Source organism: Mixophyes fleayi, chromosome 8, assembly GCF_038048845.1.
Source record: "Mixophyes fleayi isolate aMixFle1 chromosome 8, aMixFle1.hap1, whole genome shotgun sequence".
NCBI lineage: Eukaryota > Metazoa > Chordata > Amphibia > Anura > Limnodynastidae > Mixophyes > Mixophyes fleayi.
In genome coordinates, this window is record NC_134409.1 from 17,732,470 (window position 1) to 17,758,756 (window position 26,287).

The window sequence follows — 26,287 nt, forward strand, 5'->3', positions numbered from 1 at the left end:
CAGCTTGATAAATTTACCCCATGGGCTCAGGGATGTTTTTTAATGTGCAGTTTACTTGGGTTAGACCATATTTTTGTTATCAGTCTTCATCTCCCGTACATCTGTGTGTCTCCAGTTTTGTAGTGGGGGTGGGGATAGTACTATTTGTAGCCAGTCAGATCATTGGGAAATATTCACAGCAGCACAGAATATTTCAGCAGGTAACTGTTGATCTTATGGGAGGATATCCTATTACATGTAGATTTGGAATAAAAGAGATTCTTGCTATCTAACAAAAAAAAATAATCAGGTATTTAAAGCAAAGACATGTAAAAATAAAATAAAACGCGTTACAAAAGATTATTTTGTGGATGCAAATATTTATTGAAAATTTCAGTGTTTACAGTGAAGAACTATACACTTGGTTTGGAAATGCGATTGGGTTGATTGGGGCTGCCATTACAGCTCATTGTTGTGTTATTTTAACTTTTTAACATATCTAGATATAAACAAGATGTTCCAGTGACAGGAACGGTGAGGGGTAATTACGCTGCACATTGGAGGGATCCACAAGAGCAGGCAGTGTGAGCTTCTAATGTCTCTGTAAAATCTTCCGGCTTGTCCATCAGGGTCTGTCCTTCTGCCAGATCTGTGGGTGAAGGAGAGGGTTAAAAATATGGCAATGGCATACAGCTAAGGGGGGGGGGGCACTTTATGAATATTTTAGGTTCATTTGGTTAAAAATTGAAGGCTAGGGGGGGGGCAATTTTCCTCTAAAGTTTCAAGCTAAGGCTCTGACTTCGACCACTGTGTGTGTGTATGTGTGTGTGTATATATATATATATATATATATATATAAAACATACACATTTCTACATGGAATGAAGGTATAGCCAGCCTGTATTGCTACTTAGTAGATCGGTAATCATTGTTGGAGACTCACCGGTAGAGAGGCAGTGGAAGCCGACAGAGACAGGGGCGGTGGCTGTCGCAGTGCAGCCTTTAGCACAGCGCAGGACTGGATGTAGGGAATAACATTTGCTTTCCTCATTTTCTGGCTTTTCTATCTTCACCACAGAACGCTCAAGTTTACAGGCTGCAAAAAATGGTATAAAGCATAATTAAATATACATTATTTTGTATCTCGGCTATATAAGCAATAACTGGAAAAATACAGAATTTCAAAGTGGGTAAAACAAGTTAATATGCCAAATATTGGTCCTAGTGTTGGCGTAATGTTTTCATTAATGAAGGTCTTGTTCCAGGTGGCTCAGTTTGCTCTCCATTCTATACAATTTTTTTTTTTATTTATTTGCTTTTGATAACAAGGTGGGCGTACTACACATAAAAAGGTCTATTGTTCATTATACCCGGGGATATATATGTAAACTGTTCTACAGATAACTGAGTAGACACTTACAACCTGAGCAGGCTTCGTCAGACAGGATCCAGGAATGTCCGAAACTTGCTTCATCCTTAGCCACTGATCCGTCTGGAATCCTGAACTCCGATTCTCTCTCATCGTCATGGTGACCACAGATTCCGCAGGTCTGACCTCTCATCCATACTGCAGTGAGGACCTACGTAGGCAGTGACACGTTAATGGCACTTTAAACACCGACTCATCCGCAATCCTATTAAAATGTGTCTGTTGATTTCCATTGATTAACCAATATATGCTCACCAAAACATTTGTTTTTAGAATATAGCCAGTTGACTGTTTTTCAGGGGAGGATGAAAAACACTAAGGCAAACTTGCCTTTACAAGCCAGCGCCGCTTTAAGTTTTAGCTGTAAACTCGCCGCTTTCCGGCGAGTTGAAAAAAACCGGACCATGATACATTTACCCCCAAGTGGGTGAGTGGAGCATCAAGCTTACCGCCCAATTGGCAATTTATTCGGTTAATTTAATTTTATCACTTTGTCCATTCTAATAACCAGTGATTGCTGAGAACAATACACATTGATTGGAATTCTATCTTAAAGTTTGGAAAACATGAATAGTCAATGACTACAATCTACATGTGCCTTTGATCACTGGCCAGCTGGTGCCCTATGTGATCAAGCCATTTGGGTCAATCAACAAATTTAAACACCCATATGAGTGGCCAAACTGAACAGAGACCCATTTGCCCAGTAATGTGCGGTCAGCTTTGTAATTACCTCACTTGACTTCCCATCATAATACAGCTTCTCGATACCAAACTCTGGGGCAGAGAAGACAAGATTTCCTTCTGTCGCCTCAATACGCACAGCGGGATCTAAAAATGGATTATAGCATCGATCAGTGCAATAATGTTTCTGATGGCGTGGGCAGGCCACCTAATAATGCCAGACAGAGTTCTATCTGCTCTCCAACTCTTCCTATCCCAATATACATGGACAATGCTGCGAGGACTATTGTTAGGTGCACGCAGCTCTCTCTTTTCAAGCAGAGCCGTGTGAAGCGGGGGCAGGGTCCAGCCACCTCAATTATACAGTGCCCCAGCCTTGGAGGGGGGTTTTCAGGCACTAGGAAACCCCCTATCGGTTTGCCTATGACTTCCTAGCCATTACACAGGGACGTACCTGTACTACTGGTATACAAAGGGCTTAATATACATGGTGAATTGTACCCCTGTACTGTAAATGAAATAAAGATTATAAAAAACTAATTAAAAGACTAATACCCTTATAGCTAACAGTAGACAGTTGTTTACTCCCTATAACTCAGAAGTGTAGCTAATGTATAATAAAATAGAGATGTCAGCACTCCTGATTATAATAATTACATTTAATCTTTTATATTAATACTACTTACAGGACTTTTTACATTTATCATTATCAGTATATAATCTAGATGTTTCATTGTATGGCCCCTAAAAATATCTGATGGTCATTTTAATCTGCTTGCAATAGAATATCTCAGACCTTCCATGTGTCTTTAATCTTTTGACTTTGTCTGTTCTTTGGTTCTAAATTGGAACGCCACTTACCCTGACTGGGTTCATATGGAAGCTTGTCCTTGGAAATTTCAATTTTATTAACTTTCAACTTGGGCTCTCCGGATATGGTATACATCTCGATATCACTGGGAAAAGAGGAAAGTGTAAAGGAAACCATTTATCTTGTGGCTAAGGAATGGACTGGCACAACCGTCTAATATTATTTATCCTAAAATATCTGTAACATAATAAAACTTTAATGTATTACTAGTATAATGTATAATTCATTTAACGCGTAAATTACTGTACTATGTAATAATGTAATATTTAACAAGTATAATACAGTATTAACATCATATATAGAAAAAATAATATAATAATATAATAAATAAATTGTGTAATAATATCATATAGTTCTAAAATAATCAATAGTTTAAAATAGTAATAAAATAACAAATATGACATTATAATAAACATTCACCAGTATAAAGAGAAAGGATTTAATATACTACTTATAAAGTATAGTAGTAATATTCTGCAAACATAGAAACGTAATAGATCACTAAGATAGGCTTGTTACTTACAACTCTCCCAGCTTAATATTAATATCTTTGTATTCTGGTTTCTCCAGAGAATTCCTTGCCATAACCACAAATTTATACTCGTTAGTACGATCCTGAGCAAGAACGTGGTAGCAGTTTCCAGGCATTGTGTAGTTATATTTCACATCGTTGAATGTTTGTATCATGTTGTCGGCTATTGTGCAATGTCCTGGAATATAGATTGAAAATTATAAGTAGAGATAAAAAATACTTTTAGCTTGTACAGCAAAGTTCTTAGAGGATGAATGTTCTCTCTCTCTCTCTCTCTCTCTCTCTATATATATATATATATATATTAGTCCCAGGTTTCTAACCTATATGTTTTAAACCTCCAGAGAGGGTGATTATATTCAGGAAATGCTTCCCAGAGAGATGTTCAGCTTTAGGGAAAAGCTGGTAAAGGGCCCCTGGGGTTGTAGATGGAGAGAGAAGGGTGGGCTCCATTTACAAGGCCCAGTCCAGGTCTTCTCTTCTGTTGTTCCTGATCTTTGCTGGGAGAAAACCATGCAGGAACTTCTTATGTTTTGTTTTAGTTTGCTAGTCAGGAGTGACTTGTATTTAGTTAGTGCTTGACAGGCAAGGTGTTTTATTTTGAATTTTCTTTTCTTGCTTAATAAAACTGTCTGAGGCCAGTTGTACCCAAAGCCTTGGACTTATGTGATCTCCTGGCTGCTTCATACTACCATCTACCCCAGGAGAAGACACCTGCCCCGGTCACAATATATATGTATATATACATAGTGTATGTTCATATATAAAACTTCAATATAGGAATTTAAATACATAAAAGTCAGTCACATCACCACTCCTGACCTTGAAATTTGTTGGCTATGTTGTTGGGAACGTCAGCGAAGATATTCCAAGTAGGGACCTGAATGTCAGCGGGGCGAGCATGCCAGGCGGCGGTGATTGCGATCGGGAGGTGGAGGCCTTGGTTGTAGAGAGTCACCTGCATTACAGTTAACACAGATTCAGCCGGGAATACACACGAAAACAAAATGTGAACAAAGAAACGACACAAAATGTAAACCCATAACTAGAATATTAACATAATGCTTGGCAAAGGCCAGCTCGGTCGTCTCCTGAAATATGTGCTGCTGTGACCATTCTGATTGGCTGCCGGTTGTTCTAGCCCCACCCACCTCAAAACTGTGGACACCCGCTATTGGCAAGAAATGAAGATAATGCAATAAAATGTTTAGAAACTATTCAAACGTACCTTAAAAAAGCCTCTTACTAGTGACTAAATTAGGAATACTCCCATGTAGGAGACATTCGCCGTTTCAAGTTATTGCCCAGTAAATTATAAATGAGCAGTCCCCCCATTTTGGACAATATGAATATAATCTTGTGTGTGAATGGGGCAGTTACCCGTGGTAATTTAAGGACAATATTCATGATCCTAGGGCTGCTGAGAGACAGGATGATCTTTGCTTGCGAGGATGGGTTTTTCTGTGACTGTTCAGAGAATCCTAACAGGAAGGCAGCTCCCGGGATATACCAGCCAACTCTGAAATAATAGATTCACGACAATTATAAATCATGTTCTGACAGATATCAAATGACGTTATGCAGTAAAAAAATAATAATATGAATTGTATACTAGGGAAATGCTATTCCCTGCTATTCCTTAGAACAGTGATTGCTTATAAATCCTCCTTTGACATAGACATACCTCCCAACATTTAAAAATGCAAAATCAGGGCAAAACAAGCCACACCCCATCCTCCCAAATCTGACCAGTCCCAACTACAATCTTATGAAGCCACGCCCACTTTTTCAAAGGCCCGGCCCCTTTCAATGTCCGGCAGTTCAACCATAATCTCTTATGAGCATGGAATAGTGCACCCCCTAGTGTTTGATATGTTTTTATGTCCTAACCCTGGGTGGATTAAGGTTAGCGTAATCTCTGGCTGTAGTAACCCTACTGTAAAATATAAGAATATTAGGAGCCATTAAGGAGTTCTGTGACTGTATCATTTTATGCTGGTCACCGATGTACTAGGTAACGTCTAATATCCTTTTTATTACATTATTCCTTGTAATAAACAAGTTCCTGTTCATTTGATAAAGCAAATTACTTGTATGAGGTGATCCCATTATAGAGTTGTGTTTTAACGTTACTGACAGTTATAAATTCCAAGAATGAACAAAGTGAAATTATTGTCTTACAGTTGCCCGATGGACTTCAGTTTGGATGGGATTCTTGGCCATGCAACCCTTAGCCTTAACGCTGGCTGGTTACCCAAGCGTCCAGTCTCAGCCTCGACAGAAATCTTGTACTGTTGACAGTTCACACCCCATTTCAAGTCAGCCTAAGCCACAAAGAGATATGTGCAATTGGGGTTAGCTTGTTTCCATCATTACTCAGAATTTTTATGGTGCACACTGATAGATCAACGACCAGTACGGATGTGTGGAATACAATATGAACCAATACCTGGGCTTCATGTTGGCTTTCAACTTGAGCATTCAAACAGGCCCTCCAGCGGCTCTCACCAGTGATGTCCACCACGTAGGCCTGTAACTTGGGCTTGGACGAATGATAGTCGTAATACACGATCATCTGGTAACCCTGCTTCTTCCTGTCGGATCTAATGGCCTGAGCGGTGACCACCAAGCTGGGGGATTTCTTTTCTCCAAGGAATCCGGACTAAAATGACAGTTTCGTACATTACAATTTGAAGCCATGGGTAAACTTTCTCTTACCGGGAGTGTCATGTTATGTGAATTTGAGACCTATACACTGAGGTAAAATTGGAAGGAGAATAACTAATTTTATTGATCAGTCAAAAACTGTCCACTGATTTCCCTTTTAACTTTTTTATTTTCATGGATATGGATAAAGGATTTTGGTTGCAATATAATATTCCACGAGTATTGTGTTTATTCAAAGTTCAACTAAACGTGTCTGCTGTGATGCGTTTATTAAAATAAGTGATGACATGTATTTTGATACGTGACATAGTGACTCTCTTAAAGTTAGCCGACGAAACTCCACCATTGTATGTCAGGTCTCCATTATTATGGTCTAGCAAGGGGCGGCCCTGGCACTGACTAGGAACGCCTCCCAATTTATAACGCCCCTGGCCCCCAACCGACAGACGACTTACACGTGGTTGCGGTCTTCTGGAAGAATCGCTGCTGCTTCTGCTGCTGCTGCTGCTGCTGCTACTGCTGCTGCTGCTTTCAGAACTAGAACTAGACTCTGTTGACCGAACGCGCCCAGAAGCCGTTTGTATACGCTGAAACAGAGAAGAAGTACATGTCGTCAGGAGATTAGTGCATACACATATGAAGTCTAGTATCCAGAATGCTCGTGACTTGTTTTTTTGTGAATAAGCGGCAGCACGGTGGCTTAGTGGTTAGCACTTCTGCCTCACAGCGCTGGGGTCATGAGTTCGATTCCCGACCATTGCCTTATCTGTGTGGAGTTTGTATGTTCTCCCCGTGTTTGCCTGGGTTTCCTCCAGGTGCTCCGGTTTCCTCCCACACTCCAAAAACATACTAGTAGGTTAATTGACTGCTATCAAAATAGACCCTAGTCTCTTTCTCTCTCTGTCTGTGTGTGTGTATGTTAGAGAATTTAGACTGTAAGCTCCAATGGGGCAGGGACTGATGTGAGTGAGTTCTCTGTACAGCGTTGCAGAATTAGGGGCGCTATATAAATAGCTGAAGATGATGATAAGGGATTTTTCAGTCACTTGCCTATAAAATACTAAACCATAACTTAAAATTGACTCCTTTCTTTTCACACACTGCCCCTGACACTACCCTCCTCACTGAATTGTTTAACAGAGCTCCTCCTAGTAACTACAGGAAGAAACACTTTGGAGCTGATTTAGAGTCAGGAACAAATCCAGCTACCTGGTATAAACTCTGAACCTGAAAAATATACCCTGATTTTGGGACATGTGTGTGTGTGTTGGGGGGAAGGGGGAGGGGGGGGGGGGCACAGCCTAGCTGAATACTAAAATACAGTGCAAAAATAGAGCCGGACAGAACAAATGTTTGCACATACACTCCTGGTGGTGTGACATGGTACTTTCTGGATAAATGGTTTCTGAACATTGTAGCACCTGCTGTTCATTATAAGGATATTAAAGGATATATTATTACAATTCTCTGGTAATAAAAATATAATTTACAGTGCAAGGCAGGCACAGGATTTTGCAGAGGTGACTGCAAAGTTAAAAGATATAATGGGAGCTACAACAAGATAACAAGTCTTTTTTTTTTTAACCCTATCTGGCCATTTTAAAGTAAATTAAATAAGTCCAATTGAAGATCTGTGCATTAGCTGGTGGTCAGGTGCGGTACTGTAGATTTGGCGTTGTTTTTTTTTTGGTCATTTGGATTGTATTTTGTTCCTTGTACAAACGGCATGTCATTGGCAACTACTCATCACAGGCTGACTTTATTTTTGCACTGCCTCATACTTGCTACAAATCTACACTATATTATATAGTAATGATAAGCAAAAAATCCTTACCTGTCTATAAGGTCTTTTAAAATGCAGTTCGTAGATTTCGCCAAGAAACTTGAAAAACATCCAAAGAAAGAGTTAGAACTAAGCAACTTAACTGGTCACAAAACAAAATGTTTAATGTTCTTTTTTTTCTTTTAGAATTACGTTAATCATGTATGCTTTTGTGTACCGTTAAAGCAAAATAAATCAGCTACCTTATTGCATATCACAGTAGCTTTAATTTTGCGATATAGCTAAATAAAAAATGGGCGCTATTCTATGTATAGAAGTTACTTTAAAACATTTAGTGCACTGAACAGTGTATAACAAATGTCATCGTATTCTATTGGCATTTTATAAAAAACAAGCGATAGTCTTGATACCTTTTCATCGTAACCGTCTCGACCTCGTTGCTTGATATGTTGATGCTTGGTTTGGTGTTGTTGTTTTGTGTTTTTGTTTTGTTGGCTTGAGCTGCTGCTGCTACTGCTTTGGCTGGAGCTGCTACTGCTGCTTGAATCACCTTGATTCTGACCTTTTCTATGCTTGTTGCTGCTTCTATCTTGACTTTGACCTTTTCCAGAACTGCTGCTGCTGCTACTGCTACTGCTGCTGCTCTGGCCTTTATGTAGCTGATTCTTGTTTTTGTGTCTTTGATCTTGATCTTCCCTTGATTTCTGTGTGTATCCTTTTTTTCTCCAGTCGTCTTGTTGTTCACTGCTGGATGACGGTGACTGAGATGACTGAGATGATTGAGACTGAGATGATTGTGACGATTGTCCAGACGAACTACTACTGCTGCTACTACTTTGTTGTTTCTTGGTCTTTGCTGCCTCGGTAATATGTTTGCCTTTCCAGTGTGACTTCTTTTTACTTATATGTATGCTTCGATTTTCGGCCTTTAACTGTAATGTCACAATGAACAATTCTAAAGTTTGTCAACATATCCCAAGATATTCCAAAACCATCCAAAATCACCACCCAATAACAGGGCAGCTCAAAGACGCGTGCAACCAAAGTAAGCCAGAGGAGAATACTCACCAGATCGTCAATGCCAAGGATTGTTCTCAGCCTCTTGTGGATCTCGGATTCCTCGAGCTGTTCGCCAGCCTTCTCCTCGAGGTCAGCCATGGCGAATATTTTAGAGGCAGATTTGGGTCCCGCTGTTATTTCCAGTTGTAGTTTTTCAATAGGGGCATCTTTCTGACTTGTGACTGTAAAAAAAAAAGTGGAGGTTACACAATCTGGGGACGTCAAGTTACTCAATGAGATGAAATGGATCCACTAAGGGTCATTTACTTGGTTTCACTGATAATTTGGTCTCATGTTCTCCAGCGATCTGATATAAAAGGCTGTGTTTGCGTCCTGCTGCGTTTCGCTTTTTGTGTTGTAGGCAGATATGGAAAGGAAGTTTTGGTATTCTAACACAGAGGTGAAACAACTCAGAAGGTGAATATTGATGTTGTCCAGTCTCTCCTGGATAAGCGTATTTTTTGGCCACTATTTCTGAAGATCCTTCCTAAACAGAGAAAAAAACCAAAAACATTTTACAAAGGCTTATTATTTTTGACCGCCTCCTTGTTGTATGGACTTTCTGATATTACAATAAACTCTCAATGTTCAATAGAAGATTTAAGTTTTTTGGTAAAGCAAATATTTCAGTACTGGTAAAAAGAATATTTATTTGTAAAGGACCTTTGATAATCCCATGATTGTTATTTGAGAACTTCTCAACTAGCATCCAAGTTCTCAACCAAGTATCAAAGTGGTCAGTGGGCTCTTTTGGAAAACCTGAAGGACTGGGAAAGCGGGAACACTGGGAAAACATATACAATTCTTTGTCAGGAACTGAACTCATGACCCCAGCGCTGTGAGTCAAGAGTGCTAACCACTGCCCTGTCAATAAGGGATTCTTAAGATTAATGTAAAGAGATGGATGTTTGCTTTACATACCTATGCACCTCAACAGACTTTTAGATACAAAGTAACAAAAAAACAAACATTTCTATGCTCATCTACAAAAACCACAAAGCCAAAATACATAATTTAATTGTTATTATATTGGACTTAAGAGCTACATGTAATTTTGAGAACCAATAGATCAGATCCAAAATTAGTACAATGGTGGAAGGGAACAGACAAAGGGATTCAGATCTAAAAAATAAGCTATCCCTATGAAGAGGGCCAGTTTGGATTTGGGTATTTTTTTTTTATACACTTTCAGAATAGCCTATGAATAAAACAGGGATAGTCAATTAATTCTGCTGTATGGAGTGGCTGTGTTAGGGCTGAAAACACCTAAGACCAACTTTTGTGGGTGAAACGTTGAAAATTTCAGGCCCAAGTATGGAACGAGGCAAATATTATGCAGAATAGATTTGAACAATGTTCCCCACATTACCATGATGCTGGTGCCCTCTACTGACGCCTTGTCAGACTTCTCAAAATGTTTCTTCAAAATGTCCTGCTCAGCTCCCTTGGGCACGATTGGTGTCTTCTTCGATGACTCCAATTCTTCCAGGTTTCTGGACACAGCAAACACCTGAATTCTGTAGTAAAAAGAAAAAGCAAATCTGTAACCAATATGATTGTCTATAGTTCTCAGTATCCACTGTCCACTATTTGATATGAATTGTTATGGTTTATGAGTGTCATCTAATACAATTGATTTATTATCTGATTTTTTTATGTAATGGGGAATCGCACCTTTCATTTGTTGAGTTGTGCATAGCATCCTGTTTGCAAAAAATGATGTGATCTATTATTCGTTGCACACCTCATACTCTTTGTTTTACTATGATATATGTTTTGGGAAATGGAGCTGACCCGTGTCTAAGTGAAATGTGTTGTAGACACATTACTTGTTATTAATCCCCATACTAACTACCCCATATACTAAATCATATGAAATGGATATGAGAAGTGACGGCATAATTTGCGTATCTATTTAATCCTCTATACCATACTACATTCATCCACTATATGATGTTGTTTTGTAAAAATGTGAAATGCGTTGTAAACACATTACTTGTTATTAATCCCCTTACTAACTGCCCAATATACTAAATAGTATGAAATGGATATGAGAAGTAACTACATCATTTTCTATCTACTTAATCCCCTATACTGTACTACATTCATCCTCTATATGATAGGTTGTTTTGTAACAATGTGAAATGCATTGTGACACATTACCATGCTGTTATTATTCCCCATACTAGCTACCCAATACACTAAATCATATCAAATGGATATGAGAAGTCACAGCATAATCTGTGTATCTACTTAATCCTATATACCATACTACATTCATCCACTATATGATGTTGTTTTGTAAAAAAATGTGAAATGCGTTGTTAACACATTACTTGTTATTAATCCCCTTACGAACTGCCCAATATACTAAATAGTATGAAATGGATATGAGAAATAACTACATCATTTTCTATCTGCTTAATCCCCTATACTATACTACATTCATCCGCTATATGATATGTTGTTTTGTAACAATGTGAAATGCCTTGTACACACATTACCATGCTGTTATTAATTCCCTTCCTAGCTACCCATTATACGAAATAGCCTGAAATGGATTCGAGAAGTAATTAGTTCTCTATATGTTATGCCACTTTTAGTTGTGGCTATATTATGAAGTACAACTCACATGTAACAATGCAAAATGCGTTGCACGCACATTACCTTGCTGTTACAAGATCTTTCTCCTGCTGGCTTGGTTCAGTTTCAATCTTGACATTTCTCTCTTTAGCGTCAATTTTTGCTGTGAACTTTGCAGGGGTGACTGCTTGGACTTTTGCATGAACTTCAATTCCGGACTGTACTAAATGTGTATTGATGCCCATCGTTGCCACAGTATGCATGGTAATACTGTAAATAAAAAAAAACAGTGATTAGGCTGTCAATTCAGATCTGACAAAAACTTTGCATTTTAATTTGTAAACAAAATGGAAATTAACCCTGATCAAAATGAATATTATTTATTTAATGTGTTATAACATCCAATCAAACATTTGCTTTCATTTTCTAAATTGCACTGCAAAAGCAGAAATTAGAAGCTGCTTTAGTTTTGCCGCTATGTCTCTAGGAAATATGTTTTCATGAGTATCTGTAAATTCTGAAAGTATTCTGGAATGAGACATATCTACTTACCTGGGAGTGATATCAGCATGTAATTGGATACTGGACTGAAGCAGCTGAGCGATACTCAGGTCATTGGAAGGGGATGGATTTGCCTTCATATCGACTGAAAAATACACACACACACATTATTTATTTACAATGAAAAAACAAATGGAAAAACAGAAATATTAAGAGCAACAATTAATATAATAATATTGCTAACATTATCTGAAAGAAAGCTATGGATGGGCCATTTAGGTATCCATCTGGTCATTGGTATATTGCTAACATTTTCTGAAAAAAAGCCATGGATGGGCCATTTAGGTATCCATCTGATCATTGTTTTTGTGCTCCACCGATAGCGACATCAAACTTGCAGATGGAAATAAGCAAGGCCAGAGACTTACTGCGTATTTCTATAAAGAAATGTAATGTTTCTTACTATTAAGAGCAGCGTTGCCTACAGCGGCAGAGTGTAGACTCAATTCAAGAGGAAGTCCGACGGAAGTAGGCACCATGTGTCTTGCTTCGGCTATCAGTACCGGATGAACCCACTGTCCTAGAAGTCCATGGAGAAGGTGCTTAATAATTGTCTTAACTATTGAGTGTCGGGATGCAGCCTCCGTCACTAGCTAAATACAATGAAAGATATAAAAAAAATTACCTCATGGAGCAAGGCAAAAGTGTTCTGAATATGCCAGACGAATAGGAACAATCTTACCTTAAATGCATTTTGAATGACTTCTTGCGTTGCCTCATGATAGTGAACCTCTTGACCAAACAGCTTTACATTAGCAGAAACCAGAGGCACCTCAGAACGAACAGATTTAAATCCCATCAGCTAAGGGACAAAGCAGAAGTAACATATTAATGCTTGAAAGATTCCAAACCAAACAGTTTCAAAAGACGAGTTTTGGCAAAATCTAAAATACCCACTGCTTTGATAATCTTGATAATAACTTTACTAATAGAATATTCAGAAAATGGAATGTTTTGCCTCCTGAGAACTTCTTGTAGTCCTTCGGCCCGTAGAGCGACCTGCACAAAACATGCAAATTACAAATTACTAATGCAGACACAATCCTGTAATTGCGCGCCAGAATGTAATGTAGCTTAGATCGTCTTTACCTCAGCTATATCTGTGGTTGCACCAGCTGTGTAGCCCCGGATTTTAAGGATGAGGGCAACTGGCAGTGTGGTGGTGGGACTGTTCATAACGATAAGATTGGCTATGGCACCAGACATCATTGGGTCTTTAGGAACAAAAACAGGGATAGATTGCTAGTGCACTAAAATAATTATTATTATTATTACCATTTATTTATCTATAGCGCCACTAATTCCGCAGCGCTGTACAGAGAACTCGCTCACATCAGTCCCTGCCCCATTGGGGCTTACAGTCTAAATTCCCTAACACACACACACACACACACACACAGGCAGAAACACCGACTAGGGTCAATTTGTTAGCAGCCAATTAACCTATCAGTATGTTTTTGGAGTGTGGGAGGAAACCGGAGCACCCGGAGGAAACCCACGCAAACACGGGGAGAACATACAAACTCCTCACAGATAAGGCCATGGTCGGGAATTGAACGCATGACCCCAGTGATGGAAGGCAGAAGTGCTAACCACTTATGCAATTACCGAATGTTGCGGATTGTGTAATATCGTTAATCACATCTTCATTAGACAAATGAAAAGACTGCTTGCTGAAGTTTTATATATCATTTTGTATTATAATGATATAGCCATATAAAATATGACACCACTGGTAAAATCAAACGAGCTGGGAATACTTTTACGCCAGAAAATTTTCTTTCATTTGAAACTAAATATGGTACACCTATCAAAAATAGTGCACACATAACAACTTCTCAAGAATGGTGTTTGTACGCTACGCCAATCAAACCATCATTTCCCTATAACTGCTTATAAAATGTTTACGCAGTTACATTTGTAACGGTCCCTCAATGCTGTTGCTTACAATTGAAAGTGTCCAGGTGAATCACTTTGCTGTAGCGCATGCTCAATTTGTCAAGGACTGGATTCAGAAGCTTTAGGGCCAGATTGCAAGCTGCATTCCTAAATGTAGAAAAACAAACAAAAACAAAAACATTGAATGAGTAAATCATTTAAAAAATAAAAATAAAAAAATGTGACAGACAAAATCCGGGGCGCTATTCCTTTCACGCTTACAGTTCAAGGTACTCTGGCACTGTGGACCGCGTCAAGGATTTCATGTAGGAGTATACGAAACTAGACAGCTGCAAGTTCGTTTTGCTCTCTTTCTGTACGGCAAGAGCCATAGTAATCACAGTGGCTGGTGGTGGTCTGGTCTCCAATAGGACTGCGGCTGCCATCATTCGGACCTCAGTATGAACGCTACGGTCCATTAAGACACTGAGTAAAATTTCTTGAACCTAGAAAAAAAGAAAGCAATTTATGATTAAAAGCTATAACAGAGTGGGGAAGGCACTTTCTATACAAGCTGACTTATACATGTTTACAAGTCTTCAATACCAATATTATATTGATCGTACAAGGTAAATCAAATGATACACAGGTGAAACGAACAGGTATTTTCTTTTGTGCTTGCAACCAACGAATAGTATAGATCAGCGGATTCTAAACTTTCACAGTTCAAGGCACCCTTAGGGTCTCCAAAATATTTTCAAGGCACCCCTAAGCCAAAATAACTACCAAGTAGCCCCCCGCCTTGCTTACCACTGGCCCTGGCTGAGGCACCCCCTTGAGATATCCGAGGCACCCCAGGGAGCCTAGGCACACAGTTTGGGAACCACTGGTATAGATTGTAATTCAATAAGTGACAGTGAGGTTAGTGACAAACAAGGAATAGTTGACTCTGGGCTGCGTAATCTCCAAAGCATGGGAAAAATGGCTTTATTGTCCTGTGATATCTCAGCGTCATTTAAGAGTCTCTAATCATATTTTTTATTTTCTCGGAAAGAAATATTAATATGAATATTAATCTCAAAAGATCTCCTGGCATTCTTAGCAAGCGGTGATAATCCTCTCGGGATACAATTGTTTTGGGTTGTAGTCTAAAATTCAGGGCTATATGTGACATCATTTGGAATAAGTGTGATGTCATTGGGGTCTGGACCGTAATGGGAAAGAACCAAAAAATAGGACAGAGAGCAGACACAACCCCTGAGTTTGCTCATAGCCTGAACAGAGGTATAACATAAAACTAAGTCCATATTGTATGTTATTGAGTATTCCTGGTATAAGTAATGTGTTTTTCATAGCTAATATTATTTTCTCTTCTGCATTGGACCCCATTATAAATGCATTTCCTTCTGAACCCTGCATGCCTTGGTATAATGTGGAATTGTGAAAAACTGCAATATCCCATAATTTCACCTTTTGTAAGGCACTTACTCTTTTGGGATCATCTTTGGCTATGTTCCTCAGAGATGCTACGGCATCGACCTGGACCCTGACTGGTAGTTGGGAGGCACTAGCGGAAAATCCTGGTATGAATTTCTGGATACGCTTGATACTTGGAACTTGCCCGGCATTGCCTAGAGCTTTCAAAGCCAGAATGATATCCTCAACGCGGGCCTTGTTGGCTGCCTCAGCCGCATAATCATGGAGGGGCTGAAAGACGAAGCAAAGCATATATAGAATATGTCGAATATTTGTCAACCAATAACAAAAATGGCAGTTAGGTAACATACTTATAAGATAATGTGCAGAAACCCATAACAGCCAATCATGTGTTTGCTTTCAAAATCTAACATGGGCTGGATCAATCTAAGCTCATTCCTGATTGGTTGCTATGGGTTACTGCACATTTACACATTTTTAAAGCAGCCAATGAGCTTAGAAACAATGATGAATTCATGTTCAATAAATTATGTCGTACTGTAGCGTGGCACACACAGCTTCACTGTATTAAATGCTTACCTGCAGAGCCGACTCTGGACAAGCTTCAATAGCTGCACAGAATTTGTTAATCAGTGTGCCATAGCCCAACATGGCCGCCTTGAGTAGCATCGGTGAATTCTGTACTCTGGAATCCTGCAGTATATCCTTTTGAGGAAAAAAAAACATACAGCTTTAATAAATAATTGCTTTAAAAAAATTTTGGGCTCTTTACAATAATAAAGATTTTGTTAATAAAAATATATACTGAATTCCTAACAAACTCTATATCATGAAATAATTTTAAGCAGTTACTAGAAATGATGGTTTCCGAAAAATGACTTCCTCATTGTAATTTTACCTCAGAAATACTGTTATTAGAGCACAGTTGTTGCCTACTCTTGGTGTAGGCAGCCATTTTTAGAATGCCTCAATTCACTAGGAGTCCGCAACATTGGTTCCTAGTAGAGATGCTCACTGACCGCCGTGAACTGGTTTTGGATCTGGATTAGCTTTGTGTTTTGTTTTTTTGTTTTGGCAAAACCGCCCTCATGTGTTTTGGTTTTGGTTTAGAGTTTGGATTTTTTAGAGAAAATCCTAAAATATGGTAAAATCACATAATTTTGCACTTTTTTTGTTCCTACATTATTATTAACCTTAATAACACTAATTTCAAGTCATTTGCAGTCAATTTTGACCACCACACAGATCACAATATTATTTTCATACACTTTGGGACAAATACTGCAGCTGCCTGGCTGGATGGTAAGCGACAGAGCAATGACACAAACACACGGCAGTTCCTAGCACATCTAGGACACATTGCCACACAGCAGTGGCAGAAAAGAAAAAGGGGGGTCCGCCCTCCCTCCCACCCCTCGCTATGTTGGATCTTAAAAAGGAATCCAAAGCTTGCGAGATCCGACGATGTAACAATGACGTTTTGCCTCATTTTCAATTCCGAGGGCGTGCGACAGCACCGAGCTGGCTCGGCTCGGCACTCGATCTGCTAAGTTCGGGTATGTTCAGTTCTCGTGGACCGAGCTCAAGCATCTCTAGTTCCTAGTGAACTGATGTGGCTACATTCTAATGCATAATGGCTTAGCCCACCTCCAGTGTTGGTAGTTAAGGTGTACACTTTAAGGTGTAATTAGAACGTAATGTTAAATAAACAGACACTGTTTACATTTGCATTCTAATTAAAGTTTGCTTCCTACATTAAAGACTATAGAAATAACACGATAATGTCTCCAGCGTGCATTTACCGTATATGGAGAAGGATAAGGGACTAAAGCCAGAGGAGATGGCTTCTAATATCTGCATTATTCCTTACAATACATACATTCCGCCTCATGAATGAAAAAGTGATGACATCACAGATTAAAAGCAATGACACCAGAACTCACAATTTATACAAATATTATTTACAGGAATTTATGCTGATATTAGCAATACTTGTGTTTTTTGAAGAAAGTAGATTAATTATATTCAGTATTTCAGATAAATAATATTGTCTGGAGAGGGCATAATACTTACAACTGCAGCTTGTAGGACGCGCTGGCTGACCCTGGCGTGATGCATTGCAAGGGTGATAGACATGGCTGCTTGTTGTGTGCTTTGGTTTGGAATATTATGCTTGATAACCTTAAGAGCTTCAGGAGATCCTACTAGAGGGATTGCTTTTGACACCCATTCTCTGCAAAAAAAAATAAAAAAAAATGGAAATGTTTAGACTATATATATATTGAGATATTTAATATACTGTATATTGATATATTCAAAGCAATGTCAGAGACTGGGGGGTAGTTTTATCAAACCTTCTAAAAAGGAATAGTGAAGATATTGCCCATGGCAACCAATCAGATTCTAGCTCTATTCTAACATTTATATAATACATTCTAAGAGAATGATAGGTAGAATCTGATTGGTTGCTATGGGCAACATATTCGCTATTCCTTTTTAGAAGTTTTGATAAATCTACCCTTATATCAGAAAATGACCTTGTTAATTTGTGATCTACTCCAAGGAGCTAGTTCACAGACAATTAGTAAAGTACAGCCACTGTAGACCATTTACCTGTACTGAGGTCTTTCAGCATACTGCTGTATTAGGTTCGGTAAATTTTCAGGGGTTGCATCCCGCAGGAGCTGGATCAACTGTAAAAATTGAGCCGGGGCTTCTCCTTGTACCTGCTGCTGGTTGTTCTGTACCAGGTGCTGCAGAGTTTCTGAAATCTGGCAAAGGGGTAAAATAATCTTTAAAAACATAGCATAGGCAGAACACTAAGGCCCTCTCAACTATCCTATGATTGTAAAGAGCAATATAGGGGCATAGCGTAGGCAAATCGAGGGAGGGTTTCCTAGTGCCTGGAAACCCCCTCCAAGCCTGGGGCACTGTATAATTGAGGTGGCTGGACCCTGCCCCCGCTTCACACTACCTGAAAAGAGAGAGCTGCGTGCACCTAACAGTAGTTCTCGCAGCATTGCCCATGTATATTATGGGGATAGGAAGAGTTGGAGAGCAGCCAAGCACTCTCTAAAATTATAGGCACGCCCCCATGCATGCTCGTGCGATAATCCACCGTTCAACATCTGCCACCATCGAAGAAGTTGCCTCTCGATTTCTGCTACTTTAGACACTCTTCCTAGTACTAAATTTCCCCCGGGCCATGTTGATGCCATATGGGCCCTCAAACAACTGATATCCCTCTCTCATACAGCATGGCTCACGTTAGCTCACCTGTGACTCTATGTTCTTAGCCTTCAGTAGGTGGAGTGGCATCTGAAGGACTTCAGAGCCAAAGCGGTATTTTAGTCCCCCGCGGTTTTCCAGCTGCACACGTGGCTCGCTGACTGAGCTGGATTTTATATCCTTCAAGGTAAGGACTTGTCTGGAAGAGAAGAGACGTTTTTGGAGTTATTTTTTACGGTCTTAAAAGGGTGGCCGGAACAGCTGACTGTGTGGTAATGGGTAAAACCTATAACTATGACAGCAGATTCTGAAGTTCATGCAGATGTTTGCTGTCCTTATGAGTGTATAGTGATAAGTGCTCATCAATGTCATTTCCTGTTAAATTATTATCTTTTTGGAGTCTAATATAAGATGCATGGAGACACCAGCTTTAAGCAGACATATTTCTAGGTTTTCTTGGAGAAGCATGTTGGCTCAGTGGTTAGCATTTCTGCCTTACAGCACTCGGGTCATGAGTTTAATTCCTGATCATGGCCTTATCTGTGTGGAGTTTGTATGTTCTCCCCGTGTTTGTGTAGGTTTTCTCCGGGTGCTCCGGTTTCCTCCCACACTCCAAAAACATACTGGTAGGTTAATTTGCTGTTAACAAATAGACCTTAGTCTCTCTCTGTCTGTCTGTGTGTGTGTGTGTGTGTGTGTGTTAGAGAATTTAGACTGTAAGCTCCCACGGCGCAGGGACTGATGTTCTCTGAGTTCTCTGTACAGCGCTGCAGAATCAGTGGAGCTATATAAATAGCTGATGATGATGATGACTTTAAAGTGTACCCACACACAATAGAAGTAGCAATTTTGTGGTCCGAACCAGTATTCAATCTATCAAAACTCATTGGTTACTAGTGAGGAATGAACCAAGTGGTCAAGTGTGTGAGGTTGGCATTGCTGTAGTGGCCCTATTCTGTAGGTGGCCATAGACATCTGCCTTATCTGCCCAATTATGTATCTGGACTTGCTTATGATCATTTACCCATCTGTGATCATCAACCCACTGAGATTCCTAGGTCATTGTCCAGGAGATAAAATGCTTTGGAATATACTCTACCTGACTTCTGTTACTGCGACTCCATAAAGCTCATAGAATGGAGAGTACTGGAACACTTCCTTGGCCTTAACTTCTTCAATGATCAGCCCTTGTGCCTTGTTCTTTATCCTATATGTGGCTGTAAGTACTGCACGCAAGTGCTTGGATTTCTGAAGAAAGAAGCAATTGATGAGTGCACTAGATATCCAAACTGTATCTTGTCCAACAAATAGATCGGGCCATCTCCAGCCAGTCATCCAGCCAAAGGCTGTCTAAGACATACAAATTCACGTTTACCTGTTGGCATGCTCTGCAAGGTTCTAGGAAAACCATTCCTAGCCTCTTTACCGCACGGTCTTCACACCGGGTAAGGTCCCGTGATTTAATAAGAATCAGCGAATTAGACTTCCTGTTATCTTCCTGGGACACATATCTTGTAATACACTTTCCAGAAATAGAGTTCTGTATAATAAAAAAGGTTGTGAGTGCTATGGTGGATACGAGAGTACATTGGTTTGGCTGATGGATGGATAAAATACTTAGAACTGGCTAAGACATTCTCAGATGTACTTGCTCACTTTACCCTGAAAAGCATTGGTATTATCCCTACCACAAATCTTGTTCCTGTCTAGGAAGTAGTTACGGAATCTCTTGCATTAATGTTGTTGTTGTACAAACATGGAGTTTAGAGATCACTATGAATTCTAATGAACGTATAAAAAAAACTAAAATCCCAAATTACCATGGGGCCCACAAAAGGAAAATACTGCATGAGCGTGGCAGAGAGTGGCAGATTAATGTGCTCAAAAAATTGGTCCCTGCCACACTTACTTTTCCCATGCCTGGACCTCTTGTTGAGTGTAAATGTTTATTGGAACACCCAACGATCTCATAGCATTAAGTATATTTTAATATACACAGTAATCCTCATACTCCTAGGGCTAGATTTACTAAACTGCGGGTTTAAAAAAGTGGGGATGTTGCCTATAGCAACCAATCAGATTCTAGCTTTCATTTATTTAGTACCTTCTACAAAACCCGCAGCTTAGTAAATCTAGCCCTTAGTGTTTTGTAATAAACAGAGACATGATCTCCCAAAGTATATCACGGCTATGTTATGGGCTCCTCCTGCCGACAAATTACCTAAGAATATTCCATCACTGGTAGCAATGGCTGATCATAGTAAAAAGTAGGTTCAAGAATTCGAGAAAGGGCAATGGCATGTGTATGTCAGAATCGAACAAGACCAACCTCTTCCACGTCATAGACATTCTCGGACCTCTTGACATGAACTTGAAACAGATTGAGTATTCCTCTAATGATGTTGACCACTGTTCTCGAGACATCTTCTGCGGCATAGATGTCTCCAACCCGGCCATCGTGGTATTCAAACTTAAAGGGCTTCTTTATCTCGTCCGCAATGGTTTGCGTCAGTTTAGGGGATCGAGTAAAAGGATCTCTGGGCCACTGGCCATGATATTCCTTTATTTCAACTCTTTGGACCTATGGAAAGGAAAAGATCAGTGTTTGGAACATATACCAGTGCAGGGTTCTCATCAGGAAATGAAAAGGCACAATGTTTTGTATTGGTCTAATGGAAATATTATGGGGGAAAAAAAGCAGTCACAGTCCTTTTGTTGTGTTTTACCAAGCTTGCCATTAGCCATTGTTTTAGTCGTTACCCATAATCCTCTTATCTTCTCCCAAAGCTTTCCTGACAATCTTATTCATGGGGTTGCATATGACATAAGTAGGTGTTTTATTTAATGTCATTAAGGGTCTGGCCAGATGCAGTCCAACCAAACATGAGTGAGAGCACCAAGGGGAAACATAATCCTCTATGTTTTCTTATATTATGTACGGTCAGGTAGAACAATGCCTTACTGTTCACTCTCTTGTACTGGGCATAATTAAGCAAGGAAAATATTTGAGGATTTCCTGTCTTTAACAATGGTTCCTATAGGCACATGAAGCCGACCTCCCTCTAAATCCATTCATTATTCCTCTAAGCCCACTTAGGCAACAGACCAACCATTAGGGCTAGATTTACTAAGCTGCGGGTTTGAAAAAGTGGGGATGTTGCCTATAGCAACCAATCAGATTCTAGCTGTCATTTTGTAGAAAGTACTAAATAAATGAAAGCTAGAATCTGATTGGTTGCTATAGGCAACATCCCCACTTTTTCAAACCCGCAGCTTAGTAAATATATCCCTTAGTCTCTAACCTGTCTAGTATTCTTATATCCAGTCTTAGGGGACATAATTATAGACTACAAAGGTTCTTTTATTAGAGACACTTGCAATGACAATCAATTGTGTCCTACATCCAACTGTTCTGTAGCCAGCTTTGTAGACTACAATAAATTCAATAACAACTTTTCTAAAAAATAATAAGAAGAAAAGAGACACACCCCCCCAAAGGAAAGTTGAATTTTAAATGTCCATTGTTTTTTCTTTCATCAGCAACTATCTCTGTTACTCCAAATGATTCCAAACTAAGCCTCACATGATTAAAGTGGCTGGATACGCATCCTGAGAGAGGTAATTCAGTTAAATCCCACATACTGAAATGTACACTACAAACATCACATTGCAAGGATAAACAATGTATATGTGGCCGGCTTCTAAACTGGCATTTTGCAACAATCATTAATATATCTCTAAAAGTACCGTTAGAGGACATTACAAACTTGACATTGCATGCTGTATGTAATCTTTTTATCTAGTTGCATGATATCAGTGACCGAATCAGCCTGTAGCTAGGAAGTAGGGCCTTCTATCAAGATCACAAACTTTCAACAAATATATTGAGTTCTGATTAACTGAATATAAATACCTAAATATCTGCGCTACCGGAGACAGAACTGACATGCCTTATTTAGATTGTACGCTCCTCTGAGCAGGGCCATCTCTCCTCCTGTTTCCACCACTTCTAACTCTGCTCTCCAGCTACTTAGCCCTCCTCCTCGAGGGTCCTCCACCCCACTTCCACTCACGCTCCCTCCTCCCCCCTGGGGGTCTCCCTGTCTTCCGCGCCCTCCTTCTTGGGCCCCGTCATTTGCAGATCCTCCCTCCCCTTCCCCTCCCTCTCTAGCTGTGCATTGAGCTAACTGAGTTGCTGTGTTTACTGTACTGTGCTGTCTCCCATTGTATTGTAATTTTGTTTGTCTCTGTACGGCGCTGCGGACGCCTTGTGGCGCCTTATAAATAAATATTAATAATAATAATAATAATTTAGACGCCTGAATTTAACAAAAATCAAAGACACTAATATGGCGCATCACATAAGTCAATATATTATTTACATCAGAATAAAATAAAAATGCAATTATTTTACTAAATGGAGATGTGGAAAAACATAAAACAAACTAATGCTGGGCAGGGTATCTCCTGCTCTGTGAGAGGAAAGTGGAGGCTATTGAAGAAATATTAGGTTTGTGAAACAGGCAAGGCTTGGGTTGCCAACAGATTTATACCTACAAGCTCTACTGATATAAACCAGTGTTGGCTAACCTGCGACACTCCAGGTGTTGTGAAACTGCAAGCCCCAGCATGCTTTGCCAGCTATCAGCTAGTTATCTACTGGCAAAGCATGCTGGGGCTTGTAGTTTCACAACACCTGGAGTGTCGCAGGTTAGCCATCACTAATATAAACCCATCTCCGACATTACCTTTAGGATGAATGTTCTCTGAGCAAAGCCACTGATCTCGATGTCAAGGTTCAACTTAAGCCCGGCTTTGGACAACCCATTGTCTGGTAAGCCGCTCACCACTATTCCTTCATAACTGTACACATAGGACTTGGTTGGATTTAAAAGTTGCTCTGCAATTAAAGTAATATGAAGATGTTACTTGTATAATCTATATGTATGCACTAGAGAGACACAATGTGCTCTTTGTTTTGTTTGGTTTTAACCAAAGGAACAATTCCCAAAGACCTATTACTTGTGTGATGAACACATGGCATATGAGAGTTGTTGATCATTATGTTCCATTTTTGTGGCCTGAACCAATATTCATGAAGATACAGCCTATGAATTCACTAGAAACCAGTCCCCAGTGTTCGTGTTTCAGTGATGTCACTGGTTGCCGGGGAACGGTCATAAAATGGTTGCTGCATTTTCTTGAATATTGGTTCACGGCACAAAATGGCTGCCTCCACTCTATGCAGGTTACTGATGCTCTTTGAGCTTGCCTCCAAGTACTTACTGTTCTATGTGTTTTAAGCTTTTCTGTTTTATATCTATATAATGCATATTAAAAATGTAATGACAGGTTTTCCATCAACAAGGGTTGACGATGCAATTAACCCACCCATGAATGCTATAAGTTTCCCCTTAGAAACATATCCTAGATGCAATTTTTAATATGTTCATGGACTCAATCCTGAAGTCCAATAATGCCGTCAGGTCAGGAAAATCATTATAAACACCACAGACATGTTGAAGAAAACCGTCAAGATGACCAGGCGATTATTTTCTTTCATTAAATTCTATGTTTTTATGTTTAAGTTCAACTTTTTGTACATCAAATACAGATAATGACACACTTACCGTCTGATTTTTCACTACCTTTAAGAAAAAGACAAGAAAGAAGAAGACAAGTTAAGGATTGGCATTAAAAACAAAATGACTATATTATGATATAATATATATAAATGAGCATACACTGTACAATATATATGGCATATTTTAAGTGATGACCCTATACACAGGTAAGTTAAATAAAACATGAGTAAATTGTTAATTTAATTAATCTAATTGATATAACAAATATAATAAGATAGTCGTACTATAAAGTATCTAATGTATAATGAATAAGCTATAAGATAGAGCTTAATTCGGAGCGAACACTCACTCGCTAGTGCAAGCAGTACTGCTAGGATGATTCCCCTCATGATGATGGTGAATAGCAAACCACCAACAGCCTGGGAATATTTATACCAAAATATCCTGGAACACGTAATATTGGAACCTGTAACCACTAGTAAATAATCAACTTTTTTCCTAATATCCAAACTTGTTTGCACATCAAGGATAATTTATATTAATGCCACATTAAACATTAAAAAGTTGATCCTACAGAACGTTCATGTTAAAAGTTAAATTAGATACATTGATAGATATTACATCTTAACTACATTTTGTTTTTTTAATGCTATAATTTTATAGAAATGAAATAAAGGTGGTTAATTATTGGATGGGTCAAGTTGACCTGTTTGTTTTTTGGTCACGGTGACAGAATACAACAGATCTAATCTCACTGATAAGAACGGCGAATGATTCAGCTAAAACCGTCGCCAAAATCATGCCAGCAAACATAGTGTTTTTTTAACCTCCATCGTTTCATTTATTTTTTAAGTGTACCAGTTCCTGGCATACATTAGACAGCCATTTATTGAAAGAATGTTGTTGAGAATCTAAGGTACTATATAGATTCATAAAACCATCCATATTGGCCAGAAAGTATCTCCTGCCTCCAGAAAAGTGATGTCACTGCTTCTCAGTGAACTGATAGGTTACAAACTCATAAATATTGGTTGAGCGTACAAAATGGCTACCACCAGTGTGTACGTGACAGGCACACTAAGTGATTCTCCTTCATAGTTTAGCAAGAAATCCCAGTTGTCAATTCAGATTCACAAAATAGTAAACCAGAAAACGTTCAGTTGTCCTTTTTCCATTATAATGATTAATAGTAAAACTGTCCACAGACAAATGTTTTAATGTATGGTTTGTAAGTTCCTGGCTGGATATTTTTCTAATTAAACTGTGTTCAGATAAGCAAAAAATCAGATTGCCACAAACAACAACACTGGTTTTGACAGACATGAGTTATTTTCTGGTTATTATTATTATGTTTTTTTTTATTTATAAAGCACCAACAATGCACTCAGCTATGTAACTTGAGGGGATCATGGTGCAAACAAATAACATAAAATTAGATAAAACAGAAGGTAAAGGTTATTCTGTCCAAATGGTCTTGTAATCTATGAGGTGAGGAAAACACTTCATACGTAAGGAAGCGGAATAACACTTGTAGCTGTTGGTATATTCATAGACACAGCCACTTGGCTCCGGGCAGTTGGTGGATACAGATACTGTGCTAATTCTTGGCTCCGGGCAGTTCGTGGATACAGATACTGTGCTAATTCTTGGCTCCGGGCAGTTGGTGGATACAGATACTGTGTTAGTTCATGGTTCCAGGCAGTTGGTATCTACAGGTACTGTGCTAGTTACTGGTTCCGGGCAGTTGGTGGATACAGATACTGTGCTAGTTCCTGGTTCCAGGCAGTTGGTGGATACAGATACTGTGCTAGTTCCTAGCTCCAGGCAGTTGGTGGATATAGATACTGTGCTAGTTACTGGTTCTGGGCAGTTGGTGGATACAGATACTGTGCTAGTTCCTAGCTCCAGGCAGTTGGTATCTACAGGTACTGTGCTAGTTACTGGTTCCAGGCAGTTGATAACCACAGGCAGAACAACGGGTCCTGGCAGTTGGTAACTACAGGTACATTGC

The 26,287-nt window shown here is 39.3% G+C and overlaps 1 protein-coding gene across 1 annotated transcript; it reads right to left on the reverse strand.

Moving 5' to 3' along the window:
- Positions 1 to 339: 339 nt before the first annotated feature.
- LOC142099980 (vitellogenin-A2-like) lies at positions 340 to 24,665 on the reverse strand. Its single transcript, XM_075183987.1, has 35 exons — positions 24,626 to 24,665; positions 24,322 to 24,339; positions 23,440 to 23,591; positions 21,021 to 21,272; positions 20,067 to 20,231; positions 19,791 to 19,939; positions 18,740 to 18,890; positions 18,077 to 18,234; positions 17,537 to 17,696; positions 16,043 to 16,168; positions 15,515 to 15,733; positions 14,309 to 14,532; positions 14,097 to 14,194; positions 13,238 to 13,362; positions 13,046 to 13,147; positions 12,831 to 12,950; positions 12,552 to 12,741; positions 12,140 to 12,233; positions 11,672 to 11,857; positions 10,374 to 10,521; positions 9,272 to 9,491; positions 9,014 to 9,186; positions 8,434 to 8,877; positions 7,997 to 8,044; positions 6,618 to 6,749; positions 5,945 to 6,157; positions 5,677 to 5,819; positions 4,876 to 5,014; positions 4,318 to 4,453; positions 3,487 to 3,673; positions 2,954 to 3,048; positions 2,142 to 2,239; positions 1,400 to 1,559; positions 923 to 1,075; positions 340 to 628 (listed from the first exon to the last, which is right to left on the reverse strand). The coding sequence occupies exons 1-35, from the start codon at positions 24,663 to 24,665 to the stop codon at positions 525 to 527; spliced, it is 5,322 nt and encodes a 1,773-aa protein (XP_075040088.1). The 3' UTR covers positions 340 to 524.
- Positions 24,666 to 26,287: the final 1,622 nt, after the last annotated feature.

What these genes read in the sequence shown, in the direction of transcription:
- LOC142099980 (XM_075183987.1), bottom strand. Translation starts at nt 24,665, where the DNA reads ATGAGGGGAATCATCCTAGCAGTACTGCTTGCACTAGCGA. An exon ending in CCAGAAGACCGCAACCACGT is followed by an intron (nt 6,158 to 6,617) that starts GTAAGTCGTCTG and finishes CTGTCATTTTAG; the next exon opens with TCCGGATTCCTTGGAGAAAA. An exon ending in AAAGCCAACATGAAGCCCAG is followed by an intron (nt 5,820 to 5,944) that starts GTATTGGTTCAT and finishes TTTGTGGCTTAG; the next exon opens with GCTGACTTGAAATGGGGTGT.